Source organism: Trematomus bernacchii, unplaced genomic scaffold (genome assembly GCF_902827165.1).
Source record: "Trematomus bernacchii unplaced genomic scaffold, fTreBer1.1, whole genome shotgun sequence".
Lineage (NCBI taxonomy): Eukaryota > Metazoa > Chordata > Actinopteri > Perciformes > Nototheniidae > Trematomus > Trematomus bernacchii.
The window spans coordinates 9,102,831-9,130,054 of record NW_022987689.1 but is presented as its reverse complement, the minus strand read 5'-3'; the positions used below and the strand labels follow the sequence as shown (position 1 = coordinate 9,130,054).

Below are 27,224 nucleotides of genomic sequence, written 5' to 3'. Positions count from 1 at the left end.
GCCGGGCCGGCTAAAATGATTGGTCGTGCTTTTTACAGTATTACGGCTTCCACAGATGAGATTTTTTGTCAAAGCACTTAAGATATTCATTGCTATCGGGATGTTAAGAGCATTCCATGGAATATAACAAAAAGTGTATCTCGAGCCGGTTTCTCAAACTTACCTACCCTACCTTTAAGTATAACACGCCCAAAAAACAGCTAAACTGAATATTTGTACTTACATTTCAACAGATGTGTCCTGATGGAGCCAGCAAGTTATCCAGGGAATCTAAAGAATAAAATAAGAATGAAAGATGAAAACAATCAAAATCATGCTCCATCTTACAGTGCAAAGAGAGGTCAGTGGGCCAACAAGAGGGAGTTCATTTTGTCAGTATCCGGATTCCGGACAGATCATTGGTCTGGGCAATGTTTGGAGATTTTCATATCTGTGCTTCAAAAATGGAGGTGGTAAGAGCATTTAAAACATCTTATTGTACTGCCCAGGAGTAAGTTAGATAAGTAAAAGCTGGAAAATGTATACCCTTTCATGCATGAATTATGAAAACCTCAGTCAGGATTTTTTTACCAAGTGTTTTTATTGCTCTTGGGGCATGAAAAACAAGATTTGAACTTTATTTTTTTTATATCTAGTTTTTTTCAAATTTTGAAAAAAATATTTTTTATATGTCCACAAAAAAGATAAATAAAGATGTGCAAACTTAAAATTACATTATAATAACGTAAGTATATTGATTTACGGCCCACAAAGATATTGCAGATTAAGTATTTTCAAGAACAATAGCAGTAACAGTATGAATTGTAGTTTAAATATAGCCAGTAACACTTTAGAGACGTCCACTTTAGTGGACAGGTGATCAATCATAATTTCCTGCAAACATAAAATCAATACTTTGACAATTTATGAATTATATGATTCCTTAGTTGTTCCTTGATGTCACCAACATTGTTATACCTGCAGGGGGCACTTTCCATAAAAGGATTGGCAAGATATCGACGAGTGATTCGGTCCATATGGCTTTCTTTCGTCCATCTTGGTTTAGAGAAATGTATCATGCACTTACACTGACTTGGCACTGAGTGGCAGTGTGTGGGATGATGCAATAGGCTCCTATGTAGTGGCTGGTGTTCAACTATGCCATCAAAACCCATGCATATAAAAAAAAAACACCTTTTGAATAGTTGTCCACTGTAGTGACCTCTATGCGTGAAAGGGTTAAATCATTTATTCTTTGTATTTTTGTCACTATAGTTTATTACTTGGATACATTATTTCCTTTTAGGAGCTTTCCTGATCCCCTATGTGGTGTTCCTGTTCACGTGTGGAATCCCCATCTTCTTTCTAGAGGTATCTCTGGGGCAGTTAACGGCTCAGGGTGGGATCACATGTTGGAGGAAAATATGTCCCATATTTGGAGGTACTACTAACATAACTACATATTCCATAGAGTGCCAAAGTATTTGAAATATGTGTATATTGTTACATTACTTTTGTGTATCAAATGTTAAAATGGCAGTTCTATTTTTTTCAAAGGTTTAGGCTACGGCAGTCAAGTTACATTGTTATACAGTGTGGTGCATTACATTGTCATCCTGGCTTGGGCCTTCCTCTACCTCTTCTCCTCCTTCCACACTGTACTCCCCTGGGCCAGCTGCAACAACACCTGGAACACAGGTAAACATCGCACTGATGTTAGTGCAAAGGCCTTATGTAGGTACAGAATGACTGTGAGTGGCCAGATGGAGGCAATTAAGGCATGCTCAATTATGTATGGAGAACCCTTAACATCAACATGGTTGCAAATTCTGAAAATGTCAACTTGTTTCATTTTACTCTTTCGCTTCAAGATAACTGCATTGATTGTGGACAGAATGATTCAGTTTATCGCCACATCAATGAAAACACAACATCATCAGTGAAAGAATTCTGGCAGTAAGTACTCACATTCGCAAAACAGTTTTTAGAGTCACTAAAATGTCTCTTGACATAACTTTCTTCTTGCACTCAGGAGGAGAGTCTTGGGCTTGTCTGGAGGAATTGAAGAGATGGGCAGTATCCGCTGGGACCTGGCTGGATGTCTTCTGCTAAGCTGGATCATCTGTTACTTCTGTATCTGGAAAGGAATCAAGGCGACAGGAAAGGTGAGATGTATACGCTTATTATTAAATGGGTAATTTAAACCTAAAATTATAATTAAAACCTAAAAATGAATGGGCTTATTGACCACGATTAATAACAGTATGTATTGGTGCTCCTCTTTCAGGTTGTGTACGTCACAGCCACTTTTCCAGTTGTGATGTTGATTGTGATGCTGATCCGTGGGCTGACATTGCCAGGAGCTTTAACTGGAATTAGATATTACCTTTATCCTGATCTGACCCGTCTGACTGATCCTCAGGTGAGGTTTTTGTGTGACTAATGAGTGATGTGTAAGTGACACACTGCACAGAACAATACTTGGCTAACACTTGCAATACTAAAATGTATGGACTTTAACTTAGACCAAAACTAAATATTGGTTAATCATACTAGCAAATGTTACTTGTGAAGCCAAAGGCTGATATTAAATAGCTCCGGTTTTACCCTTGGATTAGAGACACTAGATGGAAGATAAGCATGCCACTTTCAGATGGCTCTAATTGATCAGTTCAAAAGGAAGGTCATCATACAAGTGTGCAAGCCGTTTTTGTACTAAGTTGTGCCATTATTTTAATTCACTTTGCAAAGTTGAATTCACTTCAAAGCCCACCAGAGCTCAACAAACTTTTGGTCCCTTAAAGACACAGTACAAAGGTGTGGGCAGAGCAGCCATGAATTGTTTTTATTTTCAACCAATCTGTGTAATTCAGCCTCTCACCTAATCGCATGGCCAAGTCATTGTAATTCTGGACATTAACGCAGCATTTGACACAGCTTTTTAATAGGAGGTTCGTTGTTTCTGGGGAAAACAATGTATTTTATAGTTCTTTTGTTAAAGTGGACCTATCATGCTATATTTGAACATTATAAAACGGACAAGTCAAATCAAGCAATCTGATTGGTTCTTAGCCGTGATATACTGAGCATATACCACGGGTAGAATTGTAGTTACTTTTCACAACAAGTCAGTATCCCTCTGCATCTGAGAAAAACTGTATACAGTTGGGCTGAAAAGCAAATGCTTTTCAGACTGGGACAAGAAAAACAGCGGAGAAGTAACGGGGCAGAAACCCTCCTTTTTACGCAGCGGTCCAGACATAGACATCAAACGGCAAAACATATTCAGTGTGCAGTTCCTTTGGCATTAGGGCAGGGATATTTAGATACTTTCCAAGGTTTGACATAATGAATTGTGCTACTTTTAAAGCAAGCAACGATGTTTTTCAAATCTGTAATCAAAAAGGTCCGCAAAAAGCTCTATCGACCAATCAGATAGCTTCATTTGACTTGTCCGTTTTATAAATATATTTACATTTCTTCTGTTACGAAACAAACTTACAAAGCATAAGATGGAAACATTTAAGATTAACTTCGACCTCCCGGGGGGTCTTACTATGGAGGAGTGGATTGAGGAGTGCCTATCTCCAGAAAAAAAAGCACCTAAACGACGACATGCAGAGCTACGTGAAGAGCAGGTAGATACCAGGGCTATTCAATTGGCGGCCCGCGGGCCAAATCTGGCCCCGGGGTGATATTTACTGGCCCTTTGAGTATAATGTTAAAAGGTAATCAATCTTTTTTTTTTAAGATTTCTTTTTTTTTTTTTTTTTGTGCCATAGTGCCTTTATTCCAGAGAGGGTGTTACATTGAGAGATAGAGGGGTAGACAATGCCTGAAAACTTCGACGGGCTCGGGTTTCGAACCCACCTACTATACTGTAGTGACAACTCCTGTCATTGATTGCATCTCTGCGTGAATGATTAGATCATTTCACCTAAATGAAATCAAATGAAACATGTAGGCCTACTGAGTTCTGAACTTGCCATTTAGATCTATAAAGGCCTTGGGGCTATGTTGTTTGATTGAATTAAAGACAATATATGCACTCCACTATGCTGTTGTAGTATTTACTGTATCTGAAGCTCTTAAATATGATTGCTCATATTTCAAGCCATCTTTTTCCCGGCCCCTTGCTTTGGATCATTTTCATCAACCGGCCCCCATTCCAAACTAATTGAATAGCCCTGAGGTAGACCAACTGGAAAAGTACCCCCCATTCAAAAGCTTTCTGATGCAGAAAATATCTTGAAAGCAGAGCAATTATGACCGTTAGTGGCCACAGGTGCGAAAGCTCTCTCCAGAGCTACTGGAAGCCGAATCTCGGGCAATATTCTCGCCACGCCAAGCAACAGCCTAGAATAACCTCAACCTATACAAGTAACCACGTAAGCCATTCTACTGATGCTGGACAGTTTTTCAGTGGGTGCACAATAAACGGCAACATACACATTAATGTAAATAAATAGCCAAATTATTGATCAACGCTCTCTGTCTAATATGTTCGCTTTAGTGTTGTTGCATAGCAACCACCTCGCACTATGTTTCGTGCAGAAGGCAACGGAGGGACTATTTTATTTTGAACATCATAATTTACTAATAAAACTATTTAAATTAGAGTGTGTATTTTTCTTTCATATTGCCACACTTGGTAACCGTTTTATAAAAGCAATAGCTCACTTCAGGCCGTGGTATATGCTCATTATATCAAAGCTAAGGGGCGTGGTTCGGCCCGACGCGAGAGGTGGGTGTTTGTCATCTGCTGGTGGACTACCGGAGAGAATTACAGTGCTTGCCTCGACGGGGAGGGATTGCATTGAATTACAGCAGCAGGAGGAGCAAACGCTTGCCTCGGGGAGGGAGAAAAAGAGCCACAGCGGAGAATAAACAGAAGGGCAACCATGGCAACCTTGGCAACCATGCACGGGAAGTCTTCTTCGCTGCTTTTGTGGCAGACTACTGCGCCACTTACAGGCCTGGCATATGTACTACAGCGTCTCCAGTGCTTTCGAGCGGCAATGGCCGGCCGTGGCCCAACCCCACATTCCCCTGATAGGTGGAGAGTTGGCCATATAGGCGGAGCTCCTCGTTCCTGACGTCAGAGGAATTTCAAATCTGTATCGGTCTGTATCAGATCCGTTGCAGCCCCGTTTTTAGAGATTTGGGTATGGAGGAAAGAGAGAGGGTTGTGTTTTCTGACACTTGGTGAGTTCCCTGGAACACCGGGGACACATATTCATGTATAAAAGACGTACAAAAGTGCATTTTGCATGATAGGTCCCCTTTAAGTTTGGTGTACCTCAGGGGTTGGTTTTGGTACCAATTATGTTTTCTTTATACAAGCTTTCCCCCGTTGGCACACTATTTATAAATATGTTTTTTTTAATTATATTTGATGCTGATTATATGCAGATGTACCTGCCCTAAGATTCACAAACCCTGGAATGCTGTATTCAACGAATGACTGTCCTTGTGATGTCAAAACAGAGATATTCTGAAATATGCTGTTTTCCCATTGGATCATGAAAACATTTTAAGTTTTAAATCATGTTTTTAGGAATTTAGGAATATGTATCTTTGATTTTAAAGACACAGAGACTATTTAAAACGCCTTCATCTGGCCACATCTGCAACGGGAAAAATATTTTTTCCTTGCCCAGACAAAAAATGTATCTATTGACTGCAGGACTCGGATCAATCCTGTTTTTCCGTCTTTGATGGCTCCAAATATGTTAAAGAAAATATTTTAGAATATTGCTGATGCTTTTATCTTTGACGCCTTTGTATTCACCATTACGTGCTGTACCCATAAATTAATGACCAGAAGTGTTTTTGTCTATTATAAAGGCTTGGCTGAAAACGAAAGGGAACAGGGTATTTGCCGTCAGGGCCCAGAGGCGGAGAATTGACCAATCAGACAGACAGACACATTAACATGGAATACAAGCAGGTACAAGTTAGGTTTCAGGTCTACCAGAGGAAAAAAGCAAAATTGATGATCTGCCAATGAGAAGGTGGAGAAGGTGAAAATACTATTGGGAAGTAATAGGGAAAGAGGAACATGTGAGCAGGAGGATGTAGGAGTCAGATAGGACATGTGGGAAAGTCTGAGTACATCCGGAGGAAAGATACAATTGTGTTAGAGAGTTTCTAAGTCATGCATGGAAGTGGAAATGTGGCTTAAGAGAGGGACAGAAAGGTTAGAATTCTAAATGGCTGAACCAAGTACAACAGTATAACAAAGTATAGTTGTATATTATACAAGTATAAACATCATATGTATCAATATTTAAAAGCATTTAAAAATCACTGGCACTGCACATTTAACTGATTTAAGGTGGTGGATGGATGCTGGGAGCCAGGTATTATTCTCCTATTGCATTTGCGTAGGCACTTTGCAAGCGATGGGAAGCTACAACAAATACAACAACAACTGCTACAAGTAAGGAAAACATTGTATCCTATGTTTGTACATTATATGCATTTAACGGTTTATGTCATGCAGGATAAAATACATAATCGTCCTTTTTAATTTCCAGAGACACTTTCGCCTTGTGCACACTAAAACAGTTTAACCAGCTTTGTTGCTGGCTTTGCAGTCTTCTCTGTTCTTGGCTTCATGTCGCATGAATTGGGTGTTGACATCTCAACAGTAGCTGAATCAGGTATGGGATGGTTTGAGGAAAAAACATTGTGGTGTATATTAGCTTTGTTGTGTTCCTATGAAAAATATTAAGTGATGAATAAATTGTTTTGTTTTTTTCAGATGAAGAGAACAAATATATAATTCACAACTTAACAAATTCAAGTCTCACAATAACATGTGAGAAGAAACACTTGGATTTTGGTCCCCATATGTCATGTGGGACCTCACATCAATGTGTGCTGCAGGGTTCTTTCAATTATAATTCACAAGAACATCATTCTTGTACCTGTAAAGTACTTATGAGGACCCTCTACACTCAAAAAACGGATTCTTGGTCCACATAAATATGAAGCAATATTTTCAGATATAATATAACCAGTGGCGTTTTTATATGTACAAAAGTGGTGGGGCACAAAAAACGTAGATGTCTATATATAAGCTTCTGCAGTGACGTGCAGTGAGGTTCATGGCTGGTGAGGCACTGGCACTGACTCTTCAGGTTTACAAATATTATATTTTGACCTAAACCAAAATATAATATTATTTTCAAAGCTTTTTTTTGTCTGATGCTTCGATTAATTTTAAACAGACAGTTCAACAAAAGGATACCCAAAAATGTAATTTTATCATTTAAATATTGAATTGTTCTCTCTTAGTAAGATCCCATTTTCAATCAAATTGCGGTCTTACCTTGACTTGAAGATGAAGTCCATTTGCCTATCCTTCTGGACAAAAATGTCTATAACTTTTTTGTAAAAGTCCTCCTTATGTTCTTGTAGTTTTCAAAAGTCTATCATAAATCTAATCCATAGATTTATGATAAAAAAATTATAAAAGTAGGGTAGACATGGGATGTTATCCGGCTGATCAAAACGTGCATTTATCTAACAGGTACATTTCCCACAGATCTTATTTCCAGCTATTTTCTAAAATCCTCTGGAGAAAATCTCATTGCTTTTTTGTCGAGGGAAGCCATGCGCAGCTTACTTCCTGGTTTTAGGACGCGTCACTGCAGCTCTCTCATCTCCTCTTCACACACCACACTTTTCGCGGCACACGTACTTACAGCCAATCAGCTCTGAATGATTTGAGATGACGTATGGTGGGGATGGTAGCTCCATGCCCCTCTGGTCATTATTTTTTTGCCACCACACATTTCATTACAAAATACTCTGAGCATGCGCAGTTGTAGTTTTTACAGTCACCGTTGACTTCACAGCGAGAGGGAGGGGCATAATCAGGTTTTGTCCCACATGGCTCTAAACAGCTCAATAGGCACACACTGTGACTGTAGACCAGGGTTTGAGTTATGTGGGAGCCAATGGGAGCTGAGCTCCCATAAGGAGGGGTCTGAGCTCCCACGGACGCAGTGAAATCATACCTCTGTGGGGGTCACTAATACATTACCAACAACCATTATTTTAATCACAAATAATGCATTGTGTCAATGTAATGAGTATTATTTACGTTAACGAGGTAAATAGGCTAAAGAAAAACATGTTTTCCAAAAGAACAACGCATCTCTTGAATGACAATATGCCTGCACTGCAATACATTATTGCGCAATCTGTGCCTGTGAGCGTGCTGCGCGAGCCGAGATGATGTGTGTGTGCGTAGTCGAACCTTTTCATATTTAAGTTTGTAGCAAGTAGAGGCCTGCTTCTGCTGTGTGTGTGTGTGTGTGTGTGTGTGTGTGTGTGTGTGTGCGTTAGTTTTAAAGACCCCCATAGAGCTCAGTTTATAACTCGAACCCTGCTGTAGACACACTAATTAGAAGAACACAGACTAAAACAGCAATGTACAGACGAATCAGATGATTAAACATGATCTAAAATATATTTTATATATTTTTTTTTTTTTTTTGCATTTTTGTAATCATTATTTGTAATACTTTTCTGCTGACACTAGGTGGGGCTGTGCCCCACCTGCCCCTAATGACCAGTCGCCACTGAATATAACTGAAATCTGTCAAATATAAAGTGGATTGTTCAAGCAATTGAACACAACGTGAATATGTTGAATATAAACTGAATGTAAGACAATTAGTACAGTTTATTCTATTAAATCCCATAAAGGGAAGGCAGACCCTGAAAGGAGGGTAACGCCGCATGCGCAAAGCATGACATACTGACGTTGACTAGTGTTCACACTGGACGTAGACTTGGCGTTTCAACCTACACCGTCGATCGACGGACTTTAGGTAAGTCTAATTGTTTAATATTCCGCTGCTTAACCATACGTTATTGAAGATGAAAAGTTATTTTAACGTGTTTATGCTATACATAGACGAATATAATTGTCTGCATGTGTATATTCGTCATGCAGTTAGGTTCGCGCTTCACAATGCTGGCTGTCTAGCTAGCGAAACGAGGCCAGCTAGCGAAACGAGGCCTAGCTAGTTGGGTGCTGCTTGTACTAAGCATGATCCAGAGCCGGCAGCAGCACCCTTTTGTGCTTTGTTGCCCTCGTGAGAGTTAGTAATTCAAGTTACATTGGAGTTCCTTTCGTGCCGTATTTTAGCTAACACTATCTAATATCGGCATGAAGGTGTTCTTTTCCCCATAATGACCAAGTCGCTGCACATTATCCCGCTTATTACATGGCCACATTCTCAACAAAGTAACGATATGACTCCCAATATTAATTGAAATGCTTTTATGGATTTAGAAAATGATTTTATTGATTTAAAAATAGTTGTATGTATTGATTTTTAAATTGACATCCATCCGCTAAGGAAAATAGTCCGTTGTTACCGTTTGAAAAACGTAGCAACGGCAGGAAGGCGGAGCTTTTTGATTACAGATTTGAAAACAATTCATTAGGTCAAATGAATTGGTAAGTATCTAGATATCCATGCTCTAATGCCAAAGGAACTGCACACTGAATATGTTTTGCCGTTTGATGTCTATGTCTGGACCGCTGCGTAAAAAAGAGGTTTTCTGCCCGTTTACTCCTCCGCTGTTTTCTTGTCGCTCTTGTCTTGTCAGTTCGAAAAGCATGCTTTTCGAACTGACAAGACAAGAGCTTAAAAGCAAACTGCAGTTTGCTTTTCAGCCAAACTGTATACAGATAAATCGACCGGACTTCTTTGTGCAGATGTGAGCGTCCTTAACAACGGTCAATAAATCCTTGACAGCGGTCTGTCTGTTCTGGATTAACAACATGTCACGTGTTCTGAATTGACCAATCAGAATCGAGTATTCAACTAAGCCATGTAATAAGACATAATACTAATTAGTGATTAAAAACCGACATTTTTCTACCAAGTAGCATCATTTTTAAATCAAGCTGCTGCTCTGCATCACAGAAATCCAGCAGAGGCCTTATTTATTTACATAATATTTCAATATCTGGCTAGTTTGCTGCATTGTTTTACAATGCCAAGGAATAGCTTATTCCTCACCTTTGGAAACTAACCTTGTGCTATTTTTGTTATAGATCTAGGAGCTAAATCAACATTGTGGATGGGCAACCTCTCTATATAGGTAAGTAATTTGAACGTGATGCAATCATTTCATTTCTTATACTTGATAGCATTGAGAAGTTTTTGAAACTTGTCTTTTTTTATTTATTTTTAGGTGTAATATGTGAATGGGCGTGTGGCAATGTAAGGTGTGTGGAAAGTCTGTAGCAAGTAGATACGAGCTGCTTAAACATGGCAAATTAAAACATCATGGGAACAGGTTCCGGCATCCTTGCCCATACACTAATTGCCCCTGCACATTTTAGATTGTGGAACAGTCTTCTGAGTCATATATACCGTAGTCATAAAACCCCAAACATCCCCAAAGCCATCTGAGTTGTCTACATTTTCATGTCAGTTGTGTGCTTGTCCTGAGCTTTCAAATGAACAAGCTTATTTCAGTCATGTAAATGAACATCTACGGAGAAATGAAACTGTAACATGCATGTTTAAAGATTGTGTTTTTAAAACTAACATCTACAATACATTTCATACTCATAAATACAGGAAACATAATCCCCATATTTTAAGTGATTTCAAAGCTGAGGTTTGTTACTGTAGTTGTTGGATTAATTGAATCTGACAATTCTGTTATTGATGGTGATGCAGATGTAGAATCTGATACTTGTATAGATGCACATGGTTGTTTTGATACTGAAGATCTACCCAAGGTTATTGAGCAGAAAATTGCCTCTGTTTTACTGAAATTAGAACACATTTTGTTTGTACCGGCAACAGCAATTGACGAATTACTGCAGGAATTACACTTTTTTGTTAAGCTTCTCATCTGTTCCGATAACCTTTAACGGCCTATCGGACATTTTTAAAAACCACTGTGTTGAAATTGATGAGTCCATTGTCAAAGAGCTTGCTCAAGAAGTGTGTAAATCTAATCCCTTGACCAAAGCCTTTGCAAAAGACGGCCCCCTGGCTACATCTTTCAAAAGAAAAAAGTATTACAAAGAATATTTCAGTGTGGTAAATCCAGTTGAGTACATCCTTGATCCTAAGAGTAAAAGAACATATCAGTATATTCCTATATTGCGTTCTTTGCAGCATCTGTTAAGTAACAGTGACATACTAAAAAGTGTAATTCACACACATGAGACACAGAAAAGTACACAGTGTTTAGGGCAGTATAAATCGATAAGGGATGGAAATTACTCAAAAGAAAATGGCCTTTTTACTGGGGAGGATTTGAAATTATCATTATCACTATATGTTGATGACTTTGAGGTGTGCAACCCCATAGGTACGTCCAGAAAAACTCATAAACTTTGTGGTGTGTATTGGATTTTGAATAATTTACCACCTGGATCTCACTCAGCTCTTTCTTCCATCTACTTAGCTGTATTTATGCAAGACTATTGATGTGAAAGAGTACGGATATGAACACATTTTAGATCCCCTTTTACAAGACTTGGTCATTCTAGAGACACATGGTGTTTTTATTTCAGGTCTTGGAGCGTCTGTGAAAGGCACTGTCCAGTCGGTCATTGCAGACAACCTAGGAGCCCACGGGATAGCAGGGTTCATTGAAAGCTTTTCTGGTGTCTACTTCTGCAGATTTTTGTACAGGTACAAGAGCAGACATTCAGACTAAAACGGTTCAGTCAGGTTATTTTGAAAATCGTACAAAAGACTTGCATCACACGCACATTACATTTGCAAGAGAGAATGCCACCATCTGTTGTGGGGTAAAGAGAGAGTGTGTTTTTACAAAAAGATTATCTTATTTTCACGTTACTCGGGGTTACCCTCCTGACATTGCACACGACTTATTTGAGGGTGTTGTTCCAGTTGAGATTGCCCTTTGCATTGGTTTGTTTATTTCCAAGAAATATCTATCTCTTAACACTTTAAATGAGCTTATCCTGAGCTTTCCATACAAGTGGGGGGACAGAACTAACAAACCTCATACCATACCGCGCACTTTTGCCACTTCCAAGACCATTGGAGGAAACGCCCACGAAAATTGGAATCTGTTGAGGTTGTTGCCATTTATAATTGGAGACTTGATACCAGAGGCAGAGCCTGCTTGGCATGTTTTGCTTGATTTAAAAGAAATTGTTGAACTCTCTGTCGCCCCTCTTCATAATCAAGAAACTATTGCCTACCTGGACTGTAAAATCGTAGAACACAGAGATAGATTTTTGGAGCTTTTCCCGACAAAACTGTTACCAAAACATCACTATATTGAACATTATCATCAAATGATTGAACGTTTTGGACCTTTAGTTGGGCAATGGACCATGAGGTTTGAGGCAAAGCACAGTTTCTTCAAGCAAGTTGCTCGTCACACAAATTGCTTCAGGAATGTACCACTCGCATTGGCATTCAAACATCAGCAAATGATTGCATATCATATCACTGCATCCCACCTTAAATCCACATTGGAAGTTTCAAATGTTTCCATGCTTCCTGTGGATGTACTGAACCAGGAAGTAGTGTTACACCTCAGGCAAAAACACCCCACTATTAACGAGGTACATTTTGCAAAGCACGCAACCCTTAAAGGAATCTCCTACAGAGTTGGCCATGCTCATTCCTTATGGCTCAACTGGTGGTCTGCCTGATTTTGCTGAAATAATCCAAATATGCATTGTTTGAAAACAGTGTGAGCTTTGTTGTAAGGGTATTGTGTGCATGGTATCACGAGCACTTCAGAGCGTATGAGTTGACCATATCTCCGAATAGAGAGGTTGCCGTCGTTGATGCTGAACACCTGCTCGATGCTTATCCACTCTGTGACTACACTGTCGGTGTAAGGCGAATGGTTACCCTGAAAAGGCATATCATTGTTTAAGGTTGGTCTGAATGTGACTTAAACAGCTGTGAATGAAAGCTAAATACTCTGTTGATATGTCTTTATTAAGGCGAGACACGGCAGGCAAAAACATCGTTTTTCCTGCACTGGTCAATTTTGAGATTTTGTGCTATTTGAATTCCATAACATGTTTTCTTTCAGGCTTTTGGAAGGAAAACGTACAAAATACACATTTAAGTGTTTATTTTACTATAGTTTGTCTATTTGCGTCTGTAGATTTCTCCTGAATTCATCAAAAGTTAGCATTCTAACGTAACATAAAGTACCGCGACCGCTGTTTGCACCATGTCTTCAGAGGTATCGTTTGAAAGCTCCGTGTCTCCTGCACAATCTCATCGGATCCAAATATGGTCATTTCCTTTGTATCAGCAACCAATCGTGAAAGTGCAAAGGGGTCTTAAACCAAGAAACGAAATCTCATTGGCTGGTGTCAATTTCTGACAACGTGATTCGTTCAGATGCGTCACATGGTGTGCTAAAGCACTTCCTGGTTAGCTTTCCGCTAGAAATTTAAATCTGAAAATGGCAAAATAACGGTGAAAAAAACGTTCACAGAGAAGACGACAACAATTGTCACTTGCACAAAGCAAGGTTATACAAAAAACAAATGACCCCGAACATGAAATACCTTCACGGAGTGCGTCGATGCGCAAGCTATCATCCAGATAACAGGAGGGTTTAGCTAGCGTCACACTGCAATCTTTAAAGGTCGTTTTCTCAAAATGAGTTTTTTCTCCTACTCTGAGTTCGAAATTTCCACTTCAGTAGCAGTTACATACACCAAACCTTCCAGTTATATTCCTATCAATATTATGAAGGCTTTTACAGAAGGGTTTGGTCATATATATAATTCATAGCCTGAATTACATAACATTTTATACCTAAAAACATGGTGAAAATTGATATTTTAGGGCTGTTGACAGTATTTTCTGATTTATGGAGTGATACAAAGAGATATCCAAAATCCCTTCTGTAAAAGCCTTAGATACTAATATGACTACAAAATGAAACAATAATTTTGATCCTAGCTTTATCCAAAGTTCAGATTTCGGTTCCTGAAATGTGTTAAAATATGCGCATATTTCATGAGATAATGAATCATTTGCATATTTAAACATGCTATTTCAGAAAACTTGTTATACAAAAAACAATTGCCTTATTGTAAGTAATTAACTGAGAAATTTCTAGCTGATATCTTTAAGTTAAAAAAATTACCCTATTCACCTGGGGTGTCTCGCCCTTAAAAGGGACAATGCACATTAACATGAACAACGTCCATCATGTAAAGGTGCCAGATTTAGCCATATGTGCCAAATTTCACCTGCAGTCGCTAGCAGGATGATTGCATTTGAGAAAACATTAGAAAGCATACAAAAACACGACATGTAAGCGTAAAACATGAGCACATGCGCATATAAAGAAGTAACAACCACTATTCCATGCCATTACAGCTATCCCTGTGTAAGCACAACACAAGCATAAATAACAATTAATTACGTAAATGTTACAAGTTAATATTTAGTGATGGTTTAGTACGTTGTCCTAACTTTGTTTCCCTGTATTTGTTTCCTAGAGTACATTGAGGGGAAAGATGTCATGTCCTGTCCACCTGCGAGTTGTTCTTGGTGTAGATGACGCGAGAAAACTTACCCTCAAGTCAGGAATGCCATCATCTGTGGATCAACTTGTCCTTGAGATAAAGACTTATTTTGGACTTGAACAAGAGTTCAGGCTCCAATACAAGGATCTCGACTTTGGAAATGAGTATTTTAATCTTGAGTCAATCAGTGACATTGAAGACAAGGCTACTGTAAAAGTGGTATTTGTTTCATGTGAAGAAACTAGCTCCAGCATAACAGAGACATCACTACCTTGCAGCACCAGCACACCAATAACTTCACCCATGACATGCAACAGCTCTGTGATCCTAGAGCTGACCTCCTCTAAATGCCCTTTGTACTACATCCCTGATGAAGACGGCTTGTCTTCTCAGCACTTATTTGACAGTGGAGACGCTGTCATTCTAGATCCAGCTCCAGAGACAAGAACCTCCTCCTGGCCACCAATCTTCTTTGTTCCCCCGCTTTTCTTATTTTGCTGAATTTCAGCTCCAAAGAGCAACTGCTGATTTCAGAGCAAATGGCACTCTTCTTACCCCTTCACCTAAACCTGCGAATGGGATATCCTTGAGGCATGGCTGAAGAAATATTCAAATACACAGCATATCCCAAGTGATTCCCAAATCGAAGAGGCTGCTACAGTCCTGGTGCATACCCATCCATGCTTGAAGGAGAGAGGAACTCGTGCTGGCCATGAGGGATGGAAGCAGTATCTAAAAACAAAGGTTGCCAATTTCCGCACCAAAACTAAACAAGATTGGACACCCTGAGGTCAGTGTAAACTCTCTCAAGAACAAGCGCAAAGGACAAGAACAAGCAGCTGCAATATCAAAAGCCAAGAAAGGCAGAAGTTAACTTCCTCCCACCGCTCCCTAGAGGTGAAACAAGAGACAGTCTTGAGAAAGAAAGGGTAGTGCATCCTGACCGAGGGTGAAAAAGAGAAACAACGACGCTGTAGTCAAAAAGAAGATGCAGAAGACCTTCGCCTACAGACGCCCAAGAGGTTGTCCAGGATGCTCCTGTGGTGGCTGAACTTGTAAACAAGTGGCCTGCCTTGTTTACAGTGAGTGAAGTGAGTATTGTTAATAATGATATTTTGATATTAATATTGCTCTGCTGATGTAGAGCTTGCTCACACTGTTTTGTGCAAGTATACTTGAAGAACATGACGTTCATTTCATTGTTTGTCTCAGATAAATGCAGAATTCATGCGAATCACAACTTTGCCACTCCAAGCCAAGTTCCTGGCAGAGCTTGACAGATACTCGCCTAACCTACTGAAGGTCTTCCACAATAGAGGAGGAGATGCTGGAAGGAAGATCCGGCTCTCATGGCGCCGACAGCTAGGGTAAGTGCATTGTGCATTACATTACATTATTTAGCCATATGAGCATCTTTTTTGCGATCCAACACTGAATTTAACAGGTTTTAAAAAAATCCTTGAAATATATAGATTTATTTGTACAGTTCATGTAAACGGGTTAGCACTGCCACACCACCAATGAAGAGCAATCTGAAGTGCAGCTCATTTTAAAAGTTGTCCTTATTTTTTACCACAGCATGAAGGTTTCTTGAGATGATAGTTTTAAAAATAGATTGAACCACAATCAAGTAATATTTGTATGTCCTATTAAAGGGAAGCTCAATGTAGAAAGAGTAGAGAGAAGGTGTCCCAAGTATTTTCAGATAGAACATATTTCTAATGCACGCAAAATATTGATTTCACATTAATAATAAATCCCAATCATGTCAGTTTTCTTTAAAACTATTTGGATGTTGTTTAAAGGTATTCAGTATGTTCAATCTACATAAATAAATTGTTTGTCGTATCTAAACTCAATTGCTATCGTATGTGGGTGGTCTATAGGATCCTTTGTAAAGGCTAAATTAATTTTTCACAAATTTATTTTTTCAGCACGCAATGGTCAATTTGAATGTGATCACATAGCTATACACATTCAATGCTGTACATGCGTGGTCTGTTAGCAAATTAAACTGAAATGTTATTTATCTCAAAGGCTTTGATCTTTTCAATACTCTTTAAATGGTGTGCTGTGCTTTTACTAATCCTTTACATTAGAATTGACATTAATGCTTTTGTGACTCTCAAACACCCACACACAAACACAGTTCACACATACCAAGCGGGTTTGTATATGATATGAATAAATTGTAACAACATTCTGATATTAAAAACTACATTTGAGTTTTAAAGCACATGCAGTTTTGATCAGACTTACATGTGTCAACCTTCTTCTCGCATGTTTTTTTGCCTTAATTAACAATAAGTAATATACTTGTGCATACATTTTTTGTGCAAGTCTTGGTAAAAAATGTAATGTCCTTTTGAAATATTTAATATGCCTTGTTGTTATAGAGTGAGGACTTGAGCTCAAAAGAGACTCTGTCCTGAAAAGTCTGTGTGCCTATCTGAAGGAGGACAGCAACAGTCTCGTCAAGGAATACCTGGTAAGTAATTTGACTGTAACATTTTTGTATTAAAGGTACATAACAATTGTGTTAAGTGTATAATGGCTTTAAATATAAGTTTTTTTATTACCCTAGAATTATCATTTATTTTGTCTACATAGGAGTGGGTACGTGCCACCATGTTTCTACAGTAGCACAGAACGGACAAACTAATGGCCATACACGTTTTTATACATAGTAGGTGCCTGCTAGAAAAGCCTTAGTTATTGAGCTATAACATAGTACTATAGATAAATAACGAAGTCCATCTTCAGCACACTTGATACTGAAAGGCTTGAGGTAGTGGTGGATGATGCCATCTTCAGTTACTAAATTACTGTCCTTGATAGGCCCACCATACTTTCTGAACATTTTCTCAAAGGGAGGGTGGAGTAAGGGAGCTTGCTATCGCCAATATTACCACACTGAACCTTTTTAAACTTACTAGGTCTACTTTTTCAAATAGTCAATGATCTTGTCTTCCACCTTTTTTTTAGAATGTCAGGAGTGAGGAAGCCGAGAGTGCAATCCCACAGACTACCATGGGACTTTATGTGATCCGCAATGAGGGCGCTCAGGAAGAGGACGGGCCAGAGGATGTCGGAGTGATCATCGAAGGTGTGGAACTGCTATCCAATCTGCGAAGTATTTCGCTAGGATGGGCCATGCTTTTTGGGTTGATTTACACTCTCAACTTGAGCTATCCACAGGAACTCAAGTTCACTTTCGAGTTTTTACATAAAGTGTTGATGAACTTGGATGGCAACAAGCTGTCACCAAAGGTCCAAAGCCTGAAAATCAAGATGCTTCAGTGAGCCCATAATTTCAGGGCTGGACAATCAAGCTGTGACAATAATTGTTCTTGTTGGACAATATACGTTTGATTACTACATACTACTTAAGGCGGTTGAAGTATATTATATATTAAACTCTGGGACAGTTATTTTTTGGCACATTCATTTTGTTTGAACTTTAATGGACCATTTTGGTGGAGAAAACTGTTCTTAAACATGTCAATTTTCGATGACATTGCCATAATCTTTTGTTGTTGCAATAGATGAGAACGAGCGATGGAGATCCCTTTTTTTTTTATCGCCATAAACATCTCATGGACTCGCCACTTAAAAAGCTACAATGCGTGAGATTCCTCTGTGAAAGTTAGTCTGGAAATGTTTACAATGGACAAATGTGATGTTCTTAAAAGTTTGCAAGGTGTTTGAATTTGAACATTTCTGTGTTAATACCTAATAGAGTGGCGCAGTGATGAGTGTATTTGTGTAGGCCGACCCTGAAGTAAGCTGCGCAAGGGTTCCCTCGACAAAAAGCAATGGGATTTCTCTGTGGGTCTGTGGAAAACGAACCCGTTTGATAAATGCACATTTTGGTTCAGCCGGATAATCTCCACGTGTTCTACCTACTTTTATAATAAAAATTATAATAATTGCAATTATAATAATTAAAATTATAAAAGTTGAGCAAAAAAAAAAACGTATCTTAGAAGTGGCTATAACATTTGATGCAATTCTAAAAGATAGTCAGATTCCTAAAAGTTACAAACGGATGCTGGAAAATAATTATTTAACAAGATTTTTGAAGCCTTGCTGAAGAAACAAATAATTATTTTCCAGCATCCGTTTGTAACTTTTTAGGAATCTGACTATCTTTTAGAATTGCATCAAATGTTATAGCCACTTCTAAGATACGTTTTTTTTTTTTTTTTAAATGTTTTTCTCTCATCCTGCTATATTCCTTCCAGGGGAGGATCCCTGGGGATTGATCAGAGCAATGAAAGGCTGTAAACATTGACACTCTGATACACAAAACACTGAAACACTGAAACACTGAAGCACAAAAACACTGAAACACTGAAACACAAAAAACACTGAAAAACACTGAAACACATAAACACTGCAAACCAATGAAACACTGACACTGAAATACTGACACACAAAACACTGGAAACACTGCAACACTGACACACTGACACCCAAAACACTGAAACACTGCACACACTGCAACACTGAAAACACTGAAACACTGACACACTGAAACACTGAAACACAAAACACTGAAAAACACTGAAAACACTGCAACACTGAAACACTGACACACTGAAAACACTGACACACAAAAACACTGAAACACAAAAAACACTGAAACACTGAAACACAAAACACTGAAAACACTGAAACACTGTAACACAAAAAACACAGAAAACACTGAAACACAGAAACACTGAAAACACAAAACACTGAAACACTGAAACACAAAACACTGAAACACAAAACACTGAAACACTGAAACACTGACACACTGAAACACTGAAACACAAAACACTGAAAACACTGAACAACACTGAAACACTACTGAAACACTGACACACTGAAATACTGACACACAAACACTGAAACACTGACACACTGAAATACTGACACACAAAACACTGAAACACTGCAACACTGCAAACACTGACACACTGACACCCAAAACACTGAAACACTGCAACACTGAAACACAGAACACTGAAATACTGAAACACTGAAACAATGCAACACTGACACACTGACACACAAAACACAGAACACAGAAAACTATTAAACAGCCCTGCTATATACTATGACCATTCTTTACTTATTTATAATATGGTTCAAATGGAGTAATTTGAGTTGTCTGATGCACTTGATACAATTTTACTTTTTTTAAATACTGATGTGTTTATTCAAAACCATTTCAACACACAATGTCATGACTTTTTCAAGATCTTTTTGTCAAACCTATACTATGACTTGACTAATGTTACAGAAATGTTTCGGAAATGAAGATTCCTGTACCACTTTAAATGTTTCGTTTGTAATCGTTTTCCCCCATGACCCGGAATAGTACTGCCAGAATGAACGATATCCAAAATGTCTTCTAGTTTACAAAACTTCAGCCATTCTGTTTACACGGGGGTCACTACTCATTCTGTTTCAATCGTCATCACCAACACACTTATTAAACAGGTATTGACTGCATTCTGATAAATATATACAGATTGTTTTCCATAGTAGTTATCCCTTTTTTTTTTTTTTATTTTACTTTAAGGCGAGACACCCCAGGTGAATAGGGTAATTTTTTTAACTTAAAGATATCAGCTAAAAATGACTCCAGTTAATTACTTACAATAAGGCAATTGTTTTTTGTATTACAAGTTTTCTGAAATAGCATGTTTAAATATGCAAATGAACCATTATCTCATGAAATATGCGCATATTTTAACACATTTCAGGAACCGAAATCTGAACTTTGGATAAAGCCAGGATCAAAATTATTGTTTCATTTTGTAGTCATATTAGTATCTAAGGCTTTTACAGAAGGGATTTTGGATATCTCTTTGTATCACTCCATAAATCAGAAAATACTGTCAACAGCCCCTAAAATATCAATTTTCACCATGTTTTTAGGTATAAAATGTTATATAATTCAGGCTATGAATTATATATGACCAAACCCTTCTGTAAAAGCCTTCATAATATTGATAGGAATATAACTGGAAGGTTGGTGTATGTAACTGCTACTGAAGTGGAAATTTCGAACTCAGAGTAGGAGAAAAAACTCATTTTGAGAAAACGACCTTTAAAGATTGCAGTGTGACGCTAGCTAAACCCTCCTGTTATCTGGATGATAGCTTGCGCATCGACGCACTCCGTGAAGGTATTTCATGTTCGGGGTCATTGTTTTTTGTATAACCTTGCTTTGTGCAAGTGACAATTGTTGTCGTCTTCTCTGTGAATGTTTTTTTTCTCCGTTATTTTGCCATTTTCAGATTTAAATTTCTAGCGGAAAGCTAACCAGGAAGTGCTTTAGCACACCACGTGACGCATCTGAACGAATCAACGTTGTCAGAATTGACACCAGCCAATGAGATTTCGTTTCTTAGTTTAAGACCCCTTTGCACTTTTCACATTGGTTGCTGATACAAAGGAAATGACCATATTTGGATCGATGAGATTGTGCAGTAAAACGGAGCTTTCCAACGATACCTCTGAAGACATGGTGCAAACAGCGGTCGCAGTACTTTATGTTACGTTAGAATGCTAACTTTTGGTGAATGTAGGAGAAATCTACAGACGCAAATAGACAAACTATAGTAAAATAAACACTTAAATGTGTATTTTGTACGTTTTCCTTCCAAAAGCCTGAAAGAAAACATGTTATGGAATCAAAATAGCACAAAATCTCAAAATTGACCAGTGCAGGAAAAACTATGTTTTTGCCTGCCGTGTCTCGCCTTAAAGAAAAGTCAAAGTATCGGAAAAAAAAAAAAAAAAAAATCCCTGGCTTCAATCAACCGCTGGTTATTAGTCTTCTTCTTCTCCATCCAGCTCGGCATGGATCTTTTCAAGTCTCTCCTTGAGGCGTCTGCAGTTTTTGAGATTGTGCATAAAAGCCTCCGAAGCGCCTTGGATCCTCCATTCAGCCGTGTAAATGTTTTTATCATTAAGCCTCTGGTCAATCACAGTAATGAAGTCGGGGAGCCAAAGTCTTTTCATTAACGCGTTGTAATTGTTTCTGAAGACATATTCTGGAATGTCATTCAGACAATCGTGTTGCCTCTGGCTGGGGTGGCTGACTCGACATCCATTGCAGATTTCTTCTCTGTACCGATGCAGCACCCTCTCCAGAATATCAACCAACTCCGATTTCACTATGTTCAGAAACAGAGACGTCTTGGCCCCAGGAGTAACATCAGCAGCAGTAGTACTGCAATATGTGGGTGTCCACAATGGTGGTGACGATAGTAGTCCAGTAGTTTGTTGTATATTCAAAAATATAATGGAGAGGAAAAAAAATATATATATATATATATATATCACAGTATGTTGAAAAATATGAAAAAAGTAATGTTGTGTTAAAATAATATGAAAGAAAAAGTACTTAACTTTCTACCAGTTGTAAAGTTGTCATACATAAAACTGTATCAAAACAGTAAGTGAAAGACAACGGGGGAAAAATAGAAGTGTTAAAATCACCAACTTCCCTTTTAGAGTCACAGTCTTTAAGAAAATACATTTTTGTTACAAAATAATTGACATTCTACCAGTTGCCAAATGTTCCTACATAAAAGTGTATCAACAAAAAATATCTTGGTAGCTGAAAATAACTAGAATATCAGAGAAAACCTACATTATTTAACTGTACAAGTGTTTTTTAGAAATAAAAAAAAGGGGTATTAAAGAAACCCCCATTCCCTTACAAAGTACTTCATATTATACCCCTTTGTTAAGTGTTGCATACATAAAAGTGTATCTAAAAAGTATCTTGGTAACACATGAAAAGAGAAAAAAAAAGTCAAAATCTGCCTTGTGTCAGTAAATAAGTGTTAAAAATCACAAACTTGCCTTTTAGAGAAACAGTCTTTACGAAAAAATCTAATCAGACAATGTACTTCATTTTCTAGTTTTAAGGTTTTGCATACCTCGGAGTGTGTCTAAAAGTATCTTGGCAAGAGAAAAAAGCCATAATGTGCCTTGTGTCAGTGAATAAGTGTTAAAATCACCAACTTCCCTTTTAGAGTCACAGTCTTTAAGAAAATACATTTTTGTTACAAAATAATTGACATTCTACCAGTTGCCAAATGTTCCTACATAAAAGTGTATCAACAAAAGTATCTTGGTAGCTGAAAATAACTAGAATATCAGAGAAAAACCTACATTATTAACTGTACAAGTGTTTTTTAGAAATAAAAAAAGGGGTATTAAAGAAACCCCCATTCCCTTACAAAGTACTTCATATTATACCCCTTTGTTAAGTGTTGCATACATAAAAGTGTATCTAAAAAGTATCTTGGTAACACATGAAAAGAGAAAAAAGTCAAAATCTGCCTTGTGTCAGTAAATAAGTGTTAAAAATCACAAACTTGCCTTTTAGAGAAACAGTCTTTACGAAAAAATCTAATCAGACAATGTACTTCATTTTCTAGTTTTAAGGTTTTGCATACCTCAGAGTGTGTCTAAAAGTATCTTGGCAAGAGAAAAAAAGCCATAATCTGCCTTGTGTCAGTGAATAAGTGTTAAAATCACAAACTTATAGATAAGCTAGAGGCTATTTTAGATTTGTCAATTAGAGTTAAAGGGTTAAATAACATTTTCAAACTGCTGTTCATAGTTACTGGATACATAACGAGCCTCATCATTATCTCGATTTTCTACTTCCATTTTTATTTAACAGTGAAACGTCTTATTTTAGTACAGTCTAGTCAGAGGAGTTAATACTATTACTATATATGAAAGCAAAAATAAAACACATTTTCATTTGTTATGGTTGTTTAATTGAAAAACACACCATTCGCCACATCTTCGGAAAGACATATTACATTTGACCAAGTTAATGTCGTAGTGCATACAAGGGTAATAGACTTAACGATTTGCACTGCTGCCTCTCTCCGCGTTTCATTTACAGTGATCGGTTTATCGTTCAATTCACATTGCCCAACTAGATGTTTAGGGGTCTCTTGGAAGTAAATGAATGCATTTTTTATATCAGATAAGTGCATTAACATCACTTGCAAATTCTCTATCCTTTCACCCGCAACGATTATAATCTGCTTTGCTTCTTCTTCGGTTTCACCATTATTAGCTCTGAATGTAATCCTTTCTGGGGCTTCTTGTGCTTCTTGTGGTCTGTTGAATACCTGGCATAGGATTTGTTTAGCTGTAAGGACGGGTACCACATAATTGTCTTCAAAAGCTGGAAATTCTTACAAGTTCCCCCTCCTCAAAGTTCATTCCCGTAGCACCTTTCCCCCACTGATGCTAGTGACCCCCCTTTGTATGCTAATTACCTCTTTGTTCGAGGCGTTATCATATGTAGGTGTGTTCAGTTTAAACACTGAGATTTTCAACATACTACTCTACAAAATGATTTTTTCATATTCTTTTGACAAACTATACTTGACTTTTTTACGGAAAATCATGACACACTTTAATGTGACTTATTCTTAATTTTACCATACTAAAGTAAGACTTGAAAATACTATATCGTTTTCTAGTTTTTTATATTATACATCCTTATTTATGTTAGTGTGCTGAGAAAACACAATAAGCAATAGCGTTTTAACAAGCAGTTTAAACTGTCTGTGTCAGTTTTACTTATCTCCATATTAAGTGATTATATAATATGACAGTGATCATTTCTATGTTTATTCATTGCAAATACTTAGTTACTTACCACTTGAACTGTTTAGCTCTTCAAGGTTAACTGACCTAATATATATACTTTTTTGTAGTATTGTCACCACGTTCTTAAGAATTATATGGACAAGTTGGCAGCTGCCATGGCTGGACTGTCAATCAAAAGTTACCAGTTATCAAGCGATGGTATGGACAACTTAACAGCTGACTTGGCTAGACTTACTATGAGGAGTCAGCAGGTAACAGATGAGTGTGTGAATGAAATAACAGCTGCCTTCAGAGGACTCTCCACTAATGCACAGCAGCTTCCTGTTAGTGCCTGCACTGAGAATCCTCAAATACAGAGACAAGTCACTTTGTCCACGCTCCCTGAGACCCTCAAGCCCACTAATGCCTAGGTGAATAATATTGACTTGTGTTAGTTTTACTTAAACTTACTTACATTAAGTGATCATAATATGACAGTGATAACTTCTATGTTTATGCATTGCAAATACTTAATTATTTTTGTTAGTTCTACACCTCTCTTATCCGCTCTCCAAGCCTCCAAGGGCGGACTCCTGAGGTCCGTAATGCCCCCCCTAACATGACACTTAGACTATTTACATCATCTAGGGAAGCACACCAGTAAATGTAGCCTCATGTAACTTCATATAGGGATTCTTTAATAGTTGTGTGAAGTAGTTAAACAATAAGGGGGTAATAAGATCTTTAAATTATAATTTTCCTCTCAAAGAGACTTCGTTGTACACACACACACACAAACAAAACAACATTAAATAATGACATGATATTATAGTGATAACACATAATGTGTAGAAAGAGATGTCCTGTATGGGTTGATTGCGCGTTGATCTGTTGGTAAAATGCTCATCTATCATTTTCAACCAAGCAGTATGAGGTCAAATTTAATAAGTAATAGTTTGTCACGATTTTACGGGAAAAAGTCTGAGCGCAATGTCACATCTTAAAGACAGCTTGAACTGGATAGATGGTTAGTCTTTTTTCAAAACATACCATATGTTCTGCATGTTAGTATATTTGGCCAAATCGGGTTAGGCCCTACTGCCCCACTCCCCCAATAGGGAAGTCACGCTTTGAGAAGAGGTGTTTAATTTCACAGATCTGACTTGATGTGATGGCTGAAGTAATAGGGACGGGGGAGGAAAATTCAGGGGTGAAGAAGCAGAAAGATAACTTGTTTGTAAAACGGACAGCACTTCAGTTTCAGGAAAGATGACACATATAACTTCATATAGGGATTATTTTATTAGTGGATTTGATGTAATTAAACATAAAGAAAAAAACCAAAACGCCATGGGGGTCATTAAGATCTTTAATTATTGCCAACCTCTTCAGAGAGACTTTGTTGCATTTATTACCAGATTACCCCTCCTTTCAACAAAGAGAGGCCCTTATAGTTAGTATAGTAATTAAACATTAGTTCACCATCCGTACACTTCAAGAGAGCCTCCTTAGTTATTAACCCAACTCTTATTTAAAAAGAAAAAGGCGGGGTAGGAGGGGAATACGGGTATGGGTGTGTGTGTGTGTGTGTGTGTGTGTGTGTGTGTGTGTGTGTGTGTGTGTGTGTGTGTGTGTGTGTGTGTGTGTGTGTGTGTGTGTGTGTGTGTGTGTGTGTGTGTGTGTGTGTGTGGATGGAAATCTCTCCGGCCAGAGTGATATCCCCTTTAGCGCAATACCGCATCAGTTGCACCTCTTATGTGACATACAAGAATAGTGTGTGACAGACAAAAGATGTCCTATAGGGGCTGATTATGCATGGACATAAACGCTAGTAACGTCTAATCTGACGGGGGATACCCGCTGTTGCTGACGGAGGGAGACCCCGGTGCTGCGGACTATTCGACATGCATCTCTGCATGCGGTGAGCGGAACAAAACACACTCGTAGATAACACACGTAGCTATTTTAATTACCTCTCAAACTACCTAAACTAGTTAAAGTTTGTTTTAGTTTTACTGTCGAGTCACTCATTATTGGACCCGCGAGCTGCATGATACTGGCGTGTTGTCAGGAGGGGGGAGAGCAGTCCGTTTATTATTCCCGTGTTATTGTAAATTACTGTACACATTTTGAATAGTTAATTAATCTACTATAACTAGTTGGTTTAATATCGAATCATATCAGTTTGTTTCAAAGCTCATTAAATAACATAGAAGACCTTTAGCCGGCACTTTTCTAATTCTGCCCCGGAAGATTTAAACTGTAACGAACATGCCGACCGGACAGGAGGGGGGAGGAGGAGGGGGTTGAGAGGGGTGGGGGCTGAGCGGGGTGGGGGGCTACCTGAGAGGATGTAGCACCTGTATGTGAGGGGGAGGGGGGGGGGGTGGGCTGAGGGGGGTGGGGGCTACCGGTGAGGATGTCACACCTGTACGCGATAACACCTCGAACAAAGGGGCTCATTAGCATATCAAAGGGGGGGCATTAACATAATTAGGGGGCGGGACTTAGAAGGTGTGACCTGTCACTTTTTTATGCATACTAATGAGATTGAAGCGGGATATGTAATACTACTCCCTGCGGACAGATTCCTATCAGAAATTTGATGGTGTTGTGATGTTTGTAGTTTGACCAAGTCTGAGCCCGTGCCATTAAATTTGATGGCCTGTCAATGAAAACTTCAAAGCAGTCTATTATAACAGCCACTTTAGTACCAAAATGAGTGCGGAAATCCATAGGCATTGTCAGTTGGAGTTCCTCTCGAGATGGCCACTTCAAAAGGAAACTCATACGTTTGAACATGACGTCGATAATCAAGGTAAACACACGGGATACTGTAGACGTGGATGTGTTGAATTTATAAGCCAGCTCTTGCAGGGGTTGGTTTAATCTTAATTTCATTAGTGTCAGTATAAACTGTTGAAATTTAGACAGTGAACTCTTAGCGTTCACACTGATGTGCAGTTCCACAAGATTGTATACCATCATTAGAATAGCAAAAGTAGGAAGTCCCGTGTAGAACCGCACACGGTCATCATCGCCCTTAAATGTACTCTCTGAAATGGTGGACTTTACAAGCTTT

The 27,224-nt window shown here is 38.3% G+C and overlaps 1 protein-coding gene across 1 annotated transcript in view; it reads left to right on the top strand.

Moving 5' to 3' along the window:
* The first annotated feature begins 288 nt into the window (after positions 1-288).
* LOC117488599 (sodium- and chloride-dependent GABA transporter 2-like) overlaps positions 289-27,224 on the top strand; it is a 72,923-nt gene continuing 45,987 nt past the window's right edge. Inside the window, 7 exon segments of the mRNA XM_034137596.1 lie at positions 289-384; positions 386-452; positions 1,286-1,420; positions 1,537-1,677; positions 1,851-1,935; positions 2,012-2,144; positions 2,267-2,401. Coding sequence (XP_033993487.1) covers positions 289-384; positions 386-452; positions 1,286-1,420; positions 1,537-1,677; positions 1,851-1,935; positions 2,012-2,144; positions 2,267-2,401 — 792 coding nt within the window.